Source organism: Panthera leo, chromosome F2 (genome assembly GCF_018350215.1).
Source record: "Panthera leo isolate Ple1 chromosome F2, P.leo_Ple1_pat1.1, whole genome shotgun sequence".
Lineage (NCBI taxonomy): Eukaryota > Metazoa > Chordata > Mammalia > Carnivora > Felidae > Panthera > Panthera leo.
In genome coordinates, this window is record NC_056695.1 from 54,231,823 (window position 1) to 54,247,853 (window position 16,031).

Below are 16,031 nucleotides of genomic sequence, written 5' to 3' on the forward strand. Positions count from 1 at the left end.
CTGAGCTACCAGGAGGCGGCCCGCGCTGGTTAAATTCTCACATTTATAGGCAGGGTGGCGAGACCCCGCCCCGGAAATGCGTGTTTTAGCTTTCTGTGTGCTTAGGTGCCCGAGCTACTGAGGGTCTAAGTCCGGGCAGCCGAAGAGTGTGGTAGGTAACGGTCGTCAGCGCAAGGGTCATTTCGTCGCTGGGAAGGGACGGCCCTCGCCCGCGGTGATGGTGGTGAGCTATGCCCGTGGTCCTCAGGGCCGGGACCCGGGCCCAGCCCAGGCTCCTTTCGATGTGCTGTCTTTCGTTAGCTTCCCCGACCCGCGCTCGCGGGCCTGTAGGGCTCTCCGACAGGGCGTGCAACCGGAGTTGGCCTGAAGCCAGTCCACGCTTTGTTTTCTGGCTCCTCCCCTCCCGCCTCTCCCGCTGTCTCCGCCCTATTCTATTTTCCCAAAGAATGTCTGAACTGGGAGGGATTCCCCTAGCGCCCTTGTTTTACCAGTGAGAAAACTGAGGCCTTTAAGAATTGACTTGTCCAAGGTCACTATCCGTATTTTAGGGGCCAAGGCGAGATCAAGTTCAATATTCTAGGAATGGTACCGACTAGACCTTAGAGTTATTTTGAAAATGTTAGCCTCCAACGACATAAGCAAACATTACTAAGTCCTTTCTCAACCCCTCCTTTTTCCTGTTCCACTCAAAAAAAATTTTTTTTCCCAACTCAAAACTCATTGCCAGCCTGAGTTTTCACATAGGCGAAGATGGGAGACAACAAAAGTAGTCCCGAGTTAGTGACAGATTAAGTGCAGTAATGTTACTGTATTCCAAGTTTTTACATTCTAACCTTCTTCTACCTTTTTTTTTTTTTTTAAATGAAAGTTGAGAATTTTCTGTGTTGGGAATTAGTTCGAGATTTGTTTTCAGTTCTGATGAAGAGCATACACAAACACATACTTGGAGCTACTTTGAGAGTTGTGTTTCTGGGTGCATCCTAGTGAAAAGTAAAGCACTTAGAACCTAATCTGGAAATTTTATTTTTCACCAACAGTACTTGATCTTTTATTGGTATTTAGGTTATATGGCTTCCCAGAAATTTTGAATGCAGTTAAAGTGCAGAAATTATTAGCAGTCAGTTATGATGTGCTGTTAAAGTGTTTGGGGGCTTCTCGGGTCAGAGTACCTGAGTTCAAATCCTGCCTTCACCACTTTCTATCTTTGTGCCTCAGTTTTCTCAATTGTAAAATACAGATTATGTTAATAATTCATACATAAAAAAATAAGTTTTGGGAATTAAATGAGGTTAAAAAAAAAAGCCCCAATGTGTTAACCCAGTACTGGGCACATAAGTGTTTCATAAATGTGACAATAATTATTATTATCTAAGGACTCATTAATAAAGGGTATCTGGGGGAAGAAAATTGTGAGTTAATCAGTATGACTTATTGGGATGCAGTAAATGATATTAAGAGTAATGACATTGTTAACACAATGTTGAAATCTATCACTCCTTCAGTTGATAGAATGTTAAATGTTAAATGGGATGCTTACCTAGAGGATTTAGAAGAAAATACTTTGTGGGTGTTCTGTATCTGAAAATACATGTTGATGTTCAGGTTAGCAAGATGAACAAAGATGCGCAGATGAGAGCAGCGATTAACCAAAAGTTGATAGAAACTGGAGAAAGAGAACGGTAAGCAATGGATTGTGTAATAAATTACATTTAACATCTTTAAGTTACAGTTATTTTAATGTAAGAATCTAATATCAAGGAACAAACTGATGTCAATGGAAGGAATTACAGAAAATTGAGATTATCAAAAGTTTCAATTCCTAACATCCATAAAAAATAGGTCTGTTCAGTATTGCATGACTTAAACGAAAATGAGTTCTCTAAAAAGATGAACAAGAAATGACTGTCAAAGAATGTATCATCTAACAGAGAAGAAAATATACCCAGGTTACTGCAGTTTTTAATAGGGAGATAATATGATAGAACCAGTTTCAGTTACCAAACTATTAATCTCAGAGCAGCTGTGCTGTTCTTACTCTCTGAGACATTCTTCTTCCCTGATCTTTAATTCTAGCTCATCTTTCAGGTCTTAATTTAAATATCATCTCTTACAGGAATCCCTTAAGTCCAAGATGCCTTGTTCTATCCTAGCATTTAATCACATTGTATTATAACCACCTGCTTTGCTTATTTGTGTCCTGCAGTATACTCTCAGTTCCTTGACAGTAGAACTACCATTGTATCCCCAGCATTATGCCTAGCACATAACTGACCAGGTAAATATTTGAAGAATGAACAGGTGTAGAAGTACTAAGCAGAGGCTCAGGAATCAAGAAAGGCTTCCAGAAGTAGGGTGAAAGATTGCATAAGAGAAATATATTTAAGGAAGAGGAGAGATCTTTCAACTGTACTTGGGGGTTAAAGTAATCAGTTAGAGTAGTATAAGAGGTATTTCAGTTCTGGGAGAAAGATTAGCAGTTCTTCCAGCCAGTAAAGCAGAGAAGACATTCAAGGAACATGGAACAGAATGTGCAAAGTCACAGAGATTTGTTACAACATAATAATGTTCTGAGGAACTGTAAAATTAAAGCTGGCAGGTAAAGTATGAAAGTGATGTTGCTGGAACAGTAGACAGGAGGAGTAGATTTGGTATAAGTCAGAATTCTTTCATTTGTAAATGGTAGAAACTGAACTCAAAAACTTGCTTAATCAGTGGAAATATATAAGCTCATCTAACTAAAAAGTCAAGAGCTTGAAATTACTTCAGGCTCCACTGGGTCCAAGCACTCAAAAATTGTTACCAAGAATATGTTTTTCTTTTTCTTTCTCAGCTCTCTTTTCCTCTGTGTTGGCTTTATTCTTAAACAGACTACCCACAAGGTGGCAGAGATCAGCAGTTCAGGATTCACATCCCTCTGGCTCAGACTACCTTTCTCCTAGTAGTTCCAGCAAAGTACCTGGCTTGATTACCATCTTACTTAGGTACATAGGCCAGTTATGATCAGCCTTGCCTGGGTCTCATTTCCATTGCTGGAACCCTGCACAGATTTATTACACTGAGAGTGGTGTCAAAGAAAGGGCAGGAGGGGCACCTGGGTGGCGCAGTCGGTTAAGCGTCCGACTTCAGCCAGGTCACGATCTCGCGGTCTGTGAGTTCGAGCCCCGTGTCAGGCTCTGGGCTGATGGCTCAGAGCCTGGAGCCTGCTTCCGATTCTGTGTCTCCCTCTCTCTCTGCCCCTCCCCCATTCATGCTCTGTCTCTCTCTATCTCAAAAATAAATAAATAAACGTTAAAAAAAAAAAAAAAAAAAAGAAAGGGCAGGAAAATGGGTGATGGGTTTGCAAAAACATCTGACTTTATCCTTGGGTGGGGGGAGAAGTTAAAAGATTCTAAGAAAGGGGATGACTACATCACATTTGCTCTTTAGGAATACTATTCTGGCAATGTGAGGATAGCCTTAAAGGGCTAGAGATACATTATAGAAGAATGTGTTAGCAGGTTATATCAGGTTAAAAATGAAAAACAGCAAAAATGGAAACAAGAACTTAAAAATTTTTAAAGTAAAATCAGCAGTCCTCAATATGAGAAATGAGGAAGAAGACATCCAGAATGGTGCCTTGGGGAACTGAGACGATAGTATTGGCAGTAATGTGTAAAGGGGATTATTTATTATTATCTGTCTCTTCATTCGTGCAGCTTAAAGTTACTGAGTTTCTAGCATATGCTATGTCCTGTTAAGGTGCTGGTGATACAGTAGTGAACAAAATAAAGTCTGTCCTTTCATGGAGCTTACATTCTAATGGGAGGAGACAGACACTACATCTGTTTTATGTAAATGGTGGTAAGTTCTAGAGGAAAAATAAAGCAGAGAATAATGGGTTGTGTATTCGAGACAAAAAAATAAAGAAGGCTTCACTGGTAAGAAAGCAGAAGGATATGAGTGAATGGGGAGGACTTTCGAGAGCCAAGGATCTAAGACAGGAGCTTGCCTGGTTTTTTGAGGAGCACATAGAATTTCATCAGCCTGAGTAAATTGAGTGAGAGGAAGAAGAGAGACCTGGGGAGGGGGAAGATCATGGACGGTTATTTAGGCTAGTTAGGTTAGTAAGCCTAACAAAAACTTGGAATTTTAGTCTAAGTAAATTGGGAAGCACTGGGCCATTTTGAGCAGAAGAAGGAGAGCGAAGTATATGAGCAAAGGAGTAGGGGGACAAGTTTAGGGGCATTGGTAGTGGGCCAGTCCAAGAGAAGAAGATGGCTTGGACTAGGGGAGTAATGGCAAAGATGGTAAAGAAAACATCTGGATTGTAGGTGTATATTTAAAACTGGAACCAGTAGGAATTGCTCCTGTGGATTATACGTATAGTGTTAACAGAGTTGAGTGAAAGATGCTCCTAGGTTTTCTAGCCTGAGGAACTTCAGGGTAAGCGTCCAACTTCAGCTCAGGTTAAGCCTGAGGAACTTCCGTTAAGCGTCCAACTTCAGCTCAGGTCATGATCTCACGGCTTGGCTCGGCGGTGTGAGCCCTGCTTTGGGCTCTGTGCTGACAGCTCAAGCCTGGAGCCTGCTTCTGAGTGTGTGTCTCTGCCCCTCCACTGCTCAAGTGTGCATGCTCTTGCTCTCGCTCTCTCTCTCTCTCAAGTATAAATAAACAAAAAAAAAGGAAGACCTAATTAAATACCAAGATGGAACTGTCACATAGGGGATGTCTAGGAATATTGAAAGAGAAATGGTTTAGTTTGGTACATGACGTGTTGAAGCTGAGACATGATTTAGGTTAAAGACTGAAGACTTGTAAGAGTGGGTATGGCAAAAGGATAGGAAATATTTTATTATACCCATGATGCAGTTAGTTGTAATACACACCATTATTTTTTTTAACCTGTAGGGAAAAAGAAAATTCTGCCAATTAAATTATGACAGGCATGGGGCGCCTGGGTGGCTCAGTCGGTTAAGCGTCCGACTTCGGCTCAGGTCATGATCTCGCGGTCCCTGAGTTCAAGCCCCGCGTCGGGCTCTATGCTGACAGCTCAGAGCCTGGAGCCTGTTTCGGATTCTGTGTCTCCCTTTCTCTCTGACCCTCCCCCGTTCATGCTCTGTCTCTCTCTGTCTCAAAAATAAATAAACATTAAAAAAATTTTTTTTAATTATGACAGGCATACCAATTACTGAATTATTAGAATGTGGGGGAAAAACAGGCTTAGAATCAATGAAATACCATACTTAGTATATAGTTTGGAAGCTTGTTGGAAAAAAATGAGGGGAAAGTTTTTGAGGTTAGAAATATGGGGAAGCAAGAGAGCTAAAGGAGAAGAGTTTGTAGTCAAAGAATAGATTTTGAAGATTTTGAGGTGCACCTGCTTCGAGTTCAACTAAAACCATCTAGAAATTGTACAAGACTCACAGTATTCCTGTTCGTGGAGAGGAATAGAAAGTGTATGAGAAGGCCAGAGAGTAGAGTTTCTTGAGAAGTACTTCTCCCTCATCCACTTCATTTAACTTTATAATGATGAAAATGAGGTCCAGAGTCTAAATTATTTGCATAAGATCAAAAAATTAGTAATAGAACCAAGATTAGGCCACAATTAAAGTTTTTGTGTTTAGAAGGCAGGGAATTTTTAATTGAACGTTTGAACTTTTGCTTCAAACATCCTATTGTGCATTGTTGTAGTTTAATATGAAAATATTTCTTTTTCAACAGCCTCAAAGAGTTGCTGAGAGCTAAATTAATTGAATGTGGCTGGAAGGACCAGTTGAAGGCACACTGTAAAGGTAATCAGTTTCATTTACAAGATAAACTAATTCCATTGTTCTTGTTGGTTTGGAGTTCACTAGAAAAATTATAGGCAGTATTTTAAGATCTGTTGAGTGCCGAGCATAATTTGAAACATACGGAAAATTGAATCTTGTAGTAATGATTTCCTCCTTTTGTCTCCTTTTGGTAGATGTATTTCCTGAATCTTTAGAAATTTTCTTTGTATTTTTTGTAACCAAGTGAGGCAAGATTTTCTCTCTCATCAGAGTATGGAATCCAGCCTTTTTCAGTGTCCCTACTCAAAGTGAAACATTAATTATTCCTATGTTTTAACTTTATAACAAATTGAACACTATCATTGGCAGACTTTATAGGAATTACATCTCTGGCTTTAACAATATTATTTTTTGAAGAATTTACCTACAAAAATCCTAGATAATTACACTAATTTTTTAAAATGTGGGGTGGAAGCTTGTTAAGTTACTGGGTGTTGATGAGGATACCACTAGATAAATTATACATGTCAAGAAGATGAGCCTCCTTTTCTGGCTCAGCTTTGGTATAATGCAATTCTGGATATTTTCAATGAACTCCCATTATATTGCAATTGTTTCTACAATTAATGATAATAGAAACTATTTATATCATTAATCCTAAGAAGGCAATGGGGTGAGTTAGTAAAGGCATAGACTTTGAGGTCATACAGACCTTCACTGGAAGAGAATACAGCTGGACTTCAGCTCATGTTTGGATGAGTATTTAATCTTTAAGCCTCAGTAGGCTCACTTGTGAAGTGGAAAAATGCCTGGCCCATTAGATTGTTGTGAATATTAAATGCTGCAAAACACCCAGCACATAGCGTTCCAATAATGTTAACTCCTTTCCCTCTTCTTCTTTTGGCCTAGCCTAGAGAAGAGAAATGAACAAAAGAGTTGTTCTATAGTTTAATTTAGGGATATGAAATTACAAGTTAGACTCAAATAATAGCTTTTACCTCCCTCCATACGTTCAGGAACTGCTATTATAGTGAAATAAGATCTGTACAGTTCTAAGTTTCCAGCTTTTTACACATTTTAGATTTGACTTTACAGTTTGAATTCATTCTGTTATATTTGTTAAGTTACAAGTGATTTAGCTGAGAGATGAATAGGTTTTTAAGATTTTGATCTGGTGAATACTTAATGTGTTTAAGGTTGAACTAAATCTTCAGTAGAAAAGAAAACAAGAAGTGTCCTCTTTTTTTTTAAAGACCAGTCTGCACTCTAAAAACATGATCTTAACCCTTCCTCTATGAAAATCTTTCTTACAGATAATGATTTTAAATGATATGATTTGTTTTTTGCTTTTGCATAAGAGGTAATTAAAGAAAAAGGACTAGAACACGTTACTGTTGATGACTTGGTGGCTGAAATCACACCAAAAGGCAGAGGTAAGGAATACAAATTTTGTGGACGGAAACGTGTGAAGACATTTTTTTTCTCTCTTGCTGGTTCAGTTTTTCTTTCTTTTTACAGGGAAAAATACCCTTTCTAAAATTATTTGGGTACTTGAACTTTCCTCAATGGGAAAGATAATTGGTACCTGCCTCTCTAGCATAGTCTTGAGTAATAAATATGATGAGAAGTATAAAATGTTTTTGCACTCTAAAACAGTATAGAAACATAAGTTCATAATGGTTGTTAAGACAGATAGTTTTTAAAATATGGGATTTTGTAGGGTCAAGTATTACCTGAAGCTAGGATTCATAAGTTTTATTATATATGGCCCGATTTCAGTAATCCAAAGTTTTACTCTAGCCCCACAGTCAATGCTCTGCTGTTGTTTTTTCTTTTTAAAAATAAGTAAAGTTCTGGGGCACCTGGGTGACTCAGTGAGTTGAGCATCCAACTCCTAATTTCAGTTCAGGTCATGATCTCACTGTTGTGGGCTCCGTGCTGAGCATGGAGCCTGCTTTGGATTCTCTCTCTCCCTCTCTCTGCCCTCCCTCACTTAACGCTGTCTCTCTCTCAAAAAAAAAAAAAAACATTTAAAAAAGAAAAGTTCTGTCTTATTAACTGTCTAATTAAGAATTGGGCAGCTTCAAAACTTCATATTCAGGGTAACCTGTATTTAAAATTCACACTACAAACATCTTTATTTCCTTTCAGAAGGCAAAGGAAGGAGAGGAAATATATTAACATTGGTGATATGTAATAAATACTGAGTTAGGAGTTACATTGTTACCTCAGATGCAGCTATGTTATTTTCATTTATTTTGAGAAAGGGGTTTTTCTGGTCATTTTAAGTGTAAGCAGATAAATTAGATGATTCATTATCTGTTTTCTCACATAGAAATAGTGAAAAGAATTTAAGTGTGAAAAGTAAATGAGTTTGAAAATTATTGCTAGAGAATACTAATTCTCTGAACTATCTGCTGGGAAAGAGCTACAGAATCCCATCGTCCTTTCCAGCCATCTGTAGGCCTGTTCACAGCTAAAAAAACATGACTTTTTCATCAAGCATGTCTCAGGGAAAAGAAAAACAAAACAAGAAACAGTATGTATTGTTCTCCCCACGAATTTACATTTTAAAATCATTTTCTCCAATTTCTTTTTCTATTTTCTGTCTGTAATTTATGTTTAATCTATTAACATTTAGGAGCTGGTTATACAGGATGGAAATTTCCTTTGCTTCTCTTTCAACACTTGTATCCTGGACATTTCAATCCCGTATAACTCCACTGCTGGAAAATGAACAAATACAGAACAGAGAAGTCAAAATAAATCCTTTCTTTTATGTTCTTAGTCTTCTTTTATAACAGAAATATTTATTTTCTTTTTTTAAGATACAGTAGAATTGACTTTTTCTTAGTGTGCAGTGCTATGAATTTTATACACATGTGTAGATTCACGTAACTACCACCCCCTATCCCTCAAGCTATCCTTTTATGGTCACACCTTATCCCTAACTCCAAGGCAACTAGACTGATCTAGTCTCCATCACCATAATTTTTATTAAAGTATGTTTAATGTACCTACTGATCCCATTTCTAGTGATCTTAATTATGTAGCCTTTATTTCTCAGAGGCTTAAATTAAACAATTTGTCAAGGGGAATAGGTGTCTTATTTAACTTGCATACTTATTTATGGAATTCACTATACAAACGTTGAACTGTACCTGAAGTTTTTAGTTTCCTTTAGATACAAGCAAGTAGCATTAGAAGTTCTGGTTCATTCCCGATTGTCCTTATTTATTAGTAGCCACAAAAGGAAAACTGATAGTGTAGATTCGTGTATTGACATTTAATAGTAATGAAAATTTCAAAGAGCAGGGCTTTTTTGTTTTTCATTTTTAGTTTGATACTCTGAATAGATAATAGTCACATGGTTCAACATTGAAAAAGTAAAAATACCATAAATGTAACCCCTGTCACAGTTTTTGCATCTTTGCTGAGTCAGAGAGTATGTGCACTTACTTCTACAGTATTGCCAAATTAGCTGCCCAAAAATGCGGTACCAATTTATATTCCCCACCAGCTAATACAAGAGCACCAGTTTTCCCTCAATCTTGCCAGCACAGGATACTACCGACCTTTGGTTTTTAGCCAATATGATTGGTAAAACATGGTATCTGAATGTGGTTTTAATTTACATTTCAACTATGAGGCTAAACCCCTTCTGTGTTCAAGAACTGTGTTCCTCCTTTTCTTTATCTCTTTTGCTTGTTTTTCTTTTAGTCTGATCTTTTTCTTATCAATTTGGAGAAATTATATAGTAGAGAGGTCAGCCCAATTCTGTAAGTGTTTTCCCACTTTTGTCTTTTGCCTTTGTTTATGGTGATTTTGACCAACTTCTTGAATTGTCACTGTTGCATTTAAACCAAATTTATTAACCTGCTGTACCTCTGTATTTAAAAAAAGCCTTTTCCACTCCTAGTTTAAAGAATTTTCTTATGTTTTCTCATCGGTGTGCAGTGTAGTTAGGTATTGGACAGTTCACTCAAATAATGAATTGCAAATATACTTTTTCAGGTATCTTTACCTATTTCTTTATTGAAGCATGTGGGTTATTCATGAAATTATTAGTTCAGAATAAGATATCAAATATCAAATTGACATATATTAATTGGAATCTTCTTACTCTTATATTTTATTTTTATATTTCAGCCCTGGTACCTGACAGTGTAAAGAAGGAGCTCCTACAAAGAATAAGAACATTCCTTGCTCAGCATGCCAGCCTTTAAGATTGAATTAGATTGTGTCGTTTTGTGGTTTTATTTCTGAAAGTAAAACTTGCCATAAATTAGGAATCAATTTCCCAAAATAAAATCCTTTTTTGTATGATGGTATACAGTTTTCAGTAATGATGTATACATTGTATTGATTTTTTTCCCTAAATGTGTTATTTTAATAAATATCTCATGAATGAGTTTGAAGTTTCCTTGGATTTGCGAATAAAAGGGACTTTATTAATAATTTGCCAGATTTGTTGAAAAAGTCAGCAATTAATACAGTTTAAATGTTAAGTATGTGCATATATCTGTGCTAACAACCGAAGAGAAGTAAGCAGGCTCTTCTATTGTCTGGATGTGGTGTATTCCTCTTTTGAATCTCTATGATATTTTATAATACATGTCCCATCTTGTACTACAGATGTCTAATTTCTGATTTGTTATAAATGCTGAGGGTTGGGACTGGGTCTTAATCATCTTTATGTGCCTTCCTTATTCCTCAAAGAATTTACCATCCTATTGGAAGAGAGAACATTTGCAAACTGGCTTCATACCACGCTCCTCTCACATACTCTACTCATCTGAACTTTGAGAGCAGAAGCTCTAAATTGCATCCCCACATACTAAGGTCAAGAAAGAACTTGCTGGGAAATAATCTCCACCTGTAGCTTTACTCTGACATCAAGATTGCCAAATCCAATGGACTCTTACCTATTCTTAATGTGACCTCTGCTGGAATGAGAATGTTGACCATCCTGCCACTTGGAACTTTCTTCCCACTCCTCACATTGTGTTTTCCTACACTGGAAGTTCCTTCTGTTTCTTGTGGATACCTTTTGCTGTATGGGACTTTAAATAATGGTGTGTTTTAGTGCTCCCTCCTGGGCCCTCTGCTTGACTAATGATACACTTTTCCTGGGCAAATCCCAGGACACTTGGGTTGGACTGTGGCTTCAAATATAAACTTGGTGATAAATGGTAAATTGTATCTCCAAACCAGACTTCAACCCAGCCTCCAGACCCGAATACCCAACTGCTGTGGATCAGCTTTCTTGGATGTTCCATAAACACCTTAACCTGACCACATCTAAGACAGTGACTTCTTTTCCTCCAATAACTGCCCTTAACTGTGTTCCTTATCTCTGTGAGTGGTACCTCCCAGATCTACAGATTAAAATACTAATTCAGAAGGTAAGAGGTATGGCACAAGATTTCTCTATTTCAGACAGGTTCTCAGTCAAGGTTTGTGCTGCTGAGGGAGGACACTGTGTAGCAAGGTTGTAAATTGTCCACTTCCTGCCCTCTTGACTGCCTTAGGTCAGACTGATAATTGCAGTAGGCTCCAATTTTAGTTGTCCATGCCTCCTCCAATGACTCTTCCACAGGATTACCTAAGTGATCTTACTAAAAGTCAAGCCTCATCATTTTTTTCTGCTTGAAATTTCTCAGCGGCTCTTAGTTTACAGAGTAAAATTCAAGCTTGACCATAGCACGTAGGTCTGACATTTACTTATTTCTAGTCGCTCTAAAGAGTCCCCAAAAGAATAAAATTACTTCATCCCTCAATAATTTTGAAAATCCATCAACTTAGCCATTTTACTTTCATTCTTACCTGACCTTCAAAATTCAGCTTGAGTTGTTGCTAAAACATTCTAACGTTCCTTTGCTTTCAATTCCCCACCCCTTTTTTTCTATAAGAAGCACCTGTGCATAATTTCTCTTCACCACAGTGGTTCCTGAAATTTACATATATCTCCTGGAGGAAAGGAAACATTTTTTGACTTTGAGTGATATTTGTGGACAGATGGACAAGGAAATGAACATTTATAGGAGCACAAAAAAAGATAATACAATTGGGTATAGTTGAGAAAAGACTTCATGTTAATTTTTGGTTCACTGTCCCAGAGGTATAATTTTAACTTTCCAATGAACTTGTATTTTAGGTGTAGTCTGAACCAGCTGGACCTAATTATGTAAAGTGACCTCTCTCTCTCTCCCTCACACACAATCAAAACCTACGCAAGAGAGTTTTTGTTTCATCTCTTACAAAGCAATGATCTAAAGTAATGATAGTTATGTTCATTTTTCTGTTGCCCCTTATCAAAAAGGAAACAAATGGTACATCAAAAGTGTTAAAAACAATTCTTATTTCATAGTACTGTGTATGAAAACAAACCAAAAATCGCTCATGAAGATATTTAGTAGCTCAAAAGGAAAATGAAAACAAAATACTTTGAAATGGAACAACAAAAAGCTGAATTGAAAATATTTTATAGCAATCAAAAGTACCAAAGAGCATAGTTTTAAAATCGTAGTGCCCAAAACTTCCCACCTCTACCCCACCACCTCTAGGTTTCTTTGACATCTCAGAAATGTCTTGTTTGCATCCAGCATCATTGATACCTTTGAAACTAACTTCTTGACTCACATCATTGGTTTATGTAAATTAGGAATACATCGTTTAAAGATCTTGCACCCTTCCATTCCCAATGTCAGGAATTCGATAGGAGATTACTGTTACGGGGCTGAACTGGGTGAGTGAAATACTAATTAAGATTACTATAAGCTTCTCCTGGATAGGATTAAAGAAGACCAGACTAAATTATTTATGTAATCACTTTGCTTTGGCATTAAGAGTGTATCATTTGGTTGAGCAGAGCCAAGCTCAAGATGATGCTGGAGATTGGTAATTAGATATGGGACTTTTCATAACTTGATAAAAGGCTCCATCTAACTCAAGAGAATTGTGACAGCTGCTCAGTAGCTGATGTTGGAAATGATCCAGTGTGTGTGTGTGTGTGTGTGTGTGTGTGTGTGTGTGTGGTGTGAACCCTTCTTGTAAATGGCTATCTCATGTTACTCAGCGACTTCATAAAACCCTTCATATTATCATTAGAAATCACACAAAAGTCATTGGATGAATCCACCAAGAAAACCAACAGGTGCAGTCAGGCAATTCAAGTTCTAGTTTCATCTCTGACACTGAATTATCAGGTAAGACTGACTCTTCTGCCTCAGTTTTTTCATCTGCATAATAGGTCTGATATTATCCAGCAAGAGTTAAAATAATTACAAAGTTGTTATTACTATGAATAAAATAGTCATAAAAGCAATATGGATTTGAGTTACTCCTAGGAAAAACTCTAGAAATCTGTAATTATTTACCATGTGTTTTCTGGATTTATACAGATATATGAATTACAATGTATGTGGAAAATAGCTGCTTTTATTTTTTCAGGAATTTCTATATACTATTAATTACCATGATAATACCTATAAAAATGAAGATAACAAACATGCCTTTGGTTGTAATAGATTAAATTGCACTCTAATAGTACTTAGGGAGGGTTGAAATTATCTGTAGTCAGTTTTACCCTCATTCTACTATTAACCCCTGTATGACACAGACTGTATACCATTTATCTTTTGATCCTAAGTGCCTAACAGAATAAATTCTTGATAAGTTCTTTTAAAGATATGAATAATAAACGCAACAGAGAATGAAATTTGGCATGTGCCTATTTATTCCAGACTTCAAATTGTGCTGTTCTGTTGTCAGCCACCAGAGGGCACTTGAAGCCCGTAGTTTGGTTCCATCCGGGGCTCTCCCTAACTCCAGTGTGTTCTCTTGACAGGCCTAATTTCAATTCGGGCCAGCCAGATTTTTCAAGATGAAAGTGCTATTGAATTAAAACTTAATGTGAGGACCTCAGAATGTGGTTCTGGTATAAATTAAAATGAAGCTACAGTGAGATGCGTTGCTTTACTGGTATCATTTTCTGAAGTCAATCCAGTGTTTCAGACAGCAAGTTGGATTTAAATAGCATATGCCATGACTGAAATAGTTCTGTTTCAGCTATTTTATCAAAAAAAGAAGGACAGTAAATTCTTAATAAAAAGTGAAAGAAAATCTCCAGTGTCTTATTTCCCTGTCATTGTGGTCCTCTCTCATAGAGTCCTTTTAGACGGGAATAATACTCATATCTTCCTTTTTCATACTATGTTAGTGTTTAAAAAACACTAAAAGTATAGTGGAAAGTATAAGTAGAACATTATATAGTGCCAAAACCCTGTAGACACTCAATGAATGTTGGCTTATGATGATGATGGTAAAGAATGCCAGTTAATGAAGGCAGATAGATTCTGTACTTGGGGTTCAATGTCGCTCATAAAATAACGTTGAGTACAGGAACTGGTGCCAGTACTTAGGGCATTCATAAATGCTCTGGCATAAATGCTCATAAATGTTCTGATCACCAGAACTGAGTGATAATAAATGGCTTTCAGTTACTGCAAACCTTCCGAATCCAAAATTATCTGTTGAGGGCACATCTTTAAGAATTTATCCTTTCTAGGTGGCTATTTACATCCAAATTGGGTTTTGACAAAATAAGAGGCATAATGTCAAGTAATGAAAATAGAGACGTCCATCAAGCCCCAGCCCTTCCGATGTGCAGGCGATTTGGGTAGCATATATATTGTGTCATTTGAGGAGCGTTCAGTTGGTACTCTGGTTCTCTTCTCCGAAGTATCATTGATGTGCTTGGTGATTTCATTAGTCACTTACAAAGTTCTACATGACGGTTGCCTATCATCCACATGATTCCTTTCTGCTAGGGATGCTGAAAATATAAAAAAGCAGGAGAATCACAGAGCTCCTCTTAGCAGGTATAACATAAAGTCAAAGTTATAGGAAAGGACTTTACAAGTCCTTATGTATAATACATGCTGTACTTCTAGCAATGGGGCTCATGAAACAGTTTTGTGTATGGGATCTATCTCCCAGATTTTGTCTCATGCATAAACATTTTTGGCAGACCTAGGTACTGAAAAACACAGATGTATTCACTGATCAGCTGCTTTTCCTATGTTCCTGACCCAGTTCTTTCACAATATGGAAACTTTGTAGAAACCTCCAGTTAACCAACTATCCTTTTATTATTATCCTCACTCCCTTCATGGTCTCGTTCCCTCCTTTTACCCATTGATGGTAAAAGTTGATGGTTTATCATTAGAACTCCTTTACAATTAACTTTAACTTCTCTCACCCTTTTTCCCCCCAATCACACACAGTCCTGCTTAAATGTAACTACCCTGAGAGCTTACTCCCTCCACGTATCTTATCCCCTGAACTTTGTGTTGAAGAAAATTACACAACATTCTGATAAGTCCTATTCTAAAATAACAACTACAACATTCTGAAGTTGGCCTAGGCTAGTCAAAAATGTTAATGTCATGAAAGAATGAAAGGCTATAAAAATTGAAAAGGGAAAAAAGCAGGGTGCCTGCGTGGCTCAGTCAGTTAAGCATCTGGTCATGATCTCACGGTTAGTGGGCTCAAGCCCCACTATGGGCTCTGCTGACAGCTTGGAGCCTGGAGCCTGCTTCCGATTCTGTGTCTCCCGCTCTCTGTTCTTCCCCCAGCTGAGCTCAGTCTTGGTCTCTCAAAAATAAATAAAATGTTTAAAAAAAAAGGGGGGGGGGGAGCGGAGAAGGAAAGAAATGAAGATCAAGAATTGTTTTATGTTTTAAAAAAAGAATAGATATTTGCATTTAAAAAATTTTTTTAAACAAAGTTTATTTTTATTCATTTTGAGAGAGAGAGAGAGGGAAAGAAAGAGAATCCCAAGCAGGCTCTGCACTGTCAGCACAGAGTCCAATCGATGCAGGGCTCAAACGGTCAAACCATGAGATCATGACCTGAACTGAAACCAAAGGTCGGATACTTAACCAACTGATCCACCCAGGTGCCCCCTAGAGAGATATTTGTCTTTAAAGCGATGTGACAGTCTTATTAAACAAAATTATAAAGAATATTATTAGGACACTTGGTAATTTTTAAACATGGGCTATAATATCAGTATTTTAAATTTCCTGAATGTTACATTTGTATTAGGAGGAATGACTTTGTCCCATGTTGTAGTATTTAGGGATGAAGTGTTACATCATAACAAACTTTCAAAGGGTTCAACAACAAAAACAAAAGTATATATACTTAATATGGAGAGAATGATAGACACTGTTAATCTAAGAGAAGGATATACTTATCACAAACAGCCTTGAAATT

The 16,031-nt window shown here is 37.3% G+C and overlaps 1 protein-coding gene across 2 annotated transcripts; it reads left to right on the forward strand.

The window, feature by feature from the left end:
* The first annotated feature begins 30 nt into the window (after positions 1 to 30).
* On the forward strand, positions 31 to 10,179 carry ENY2 (ENY2 transcription and export complex 2 subunit). 2 transcript variants are annotated; one of them, XM_042923600.1, is made up of 5 exons: positions 31 to 223; positions 1,603 to 1,679; positions 5,701 to 5,771; positions 7,109 to 7,183; positions 9,900 to 10,179. In XM_042923600.1, the coding sequence occupies exons 1-5, from the start codon at positions 218 to 220 to the stop codon at positions 9,974 to 9,976; spliced, it is 306 nt and encodes a 101-aa protein (XP_042779534.1). In that variant the 5' UTR covers positions 31 to 217; the 3' UTR covers positions 9,977 to 10,179. The 2 variants fall into 2 exon arrangements, with proteins under 2 accessions (XP_042779534.1, XP_042779535.1); XM_042923601.1 differs by having other exon boundaries at positions 31 to 151.
* The last annotated feature ends 5,852 nt before the right edge of the window (positions 10,180 to 16,031 follow it).

Excerpts from the sequence above, each read along its gene's own strand:
- ENY2 (XM_042923600.1), top strand. Across the intron at positions 1,680-5,700 it reads GAAACTGGAGAAAGAGAACG|CCTCAAAGAGTTGCTGAGAG; the intron begins GTAAGCAATGGA and ends CTTTTTCAACAG. Across the intron at positions 7,184-9,899 it reads AATCACACCAAAAGGCAGAG|CCCTGGTACCTGACAGTGTA; the intron begins GTAAGGAATACA and ends TTTATATTTCAG.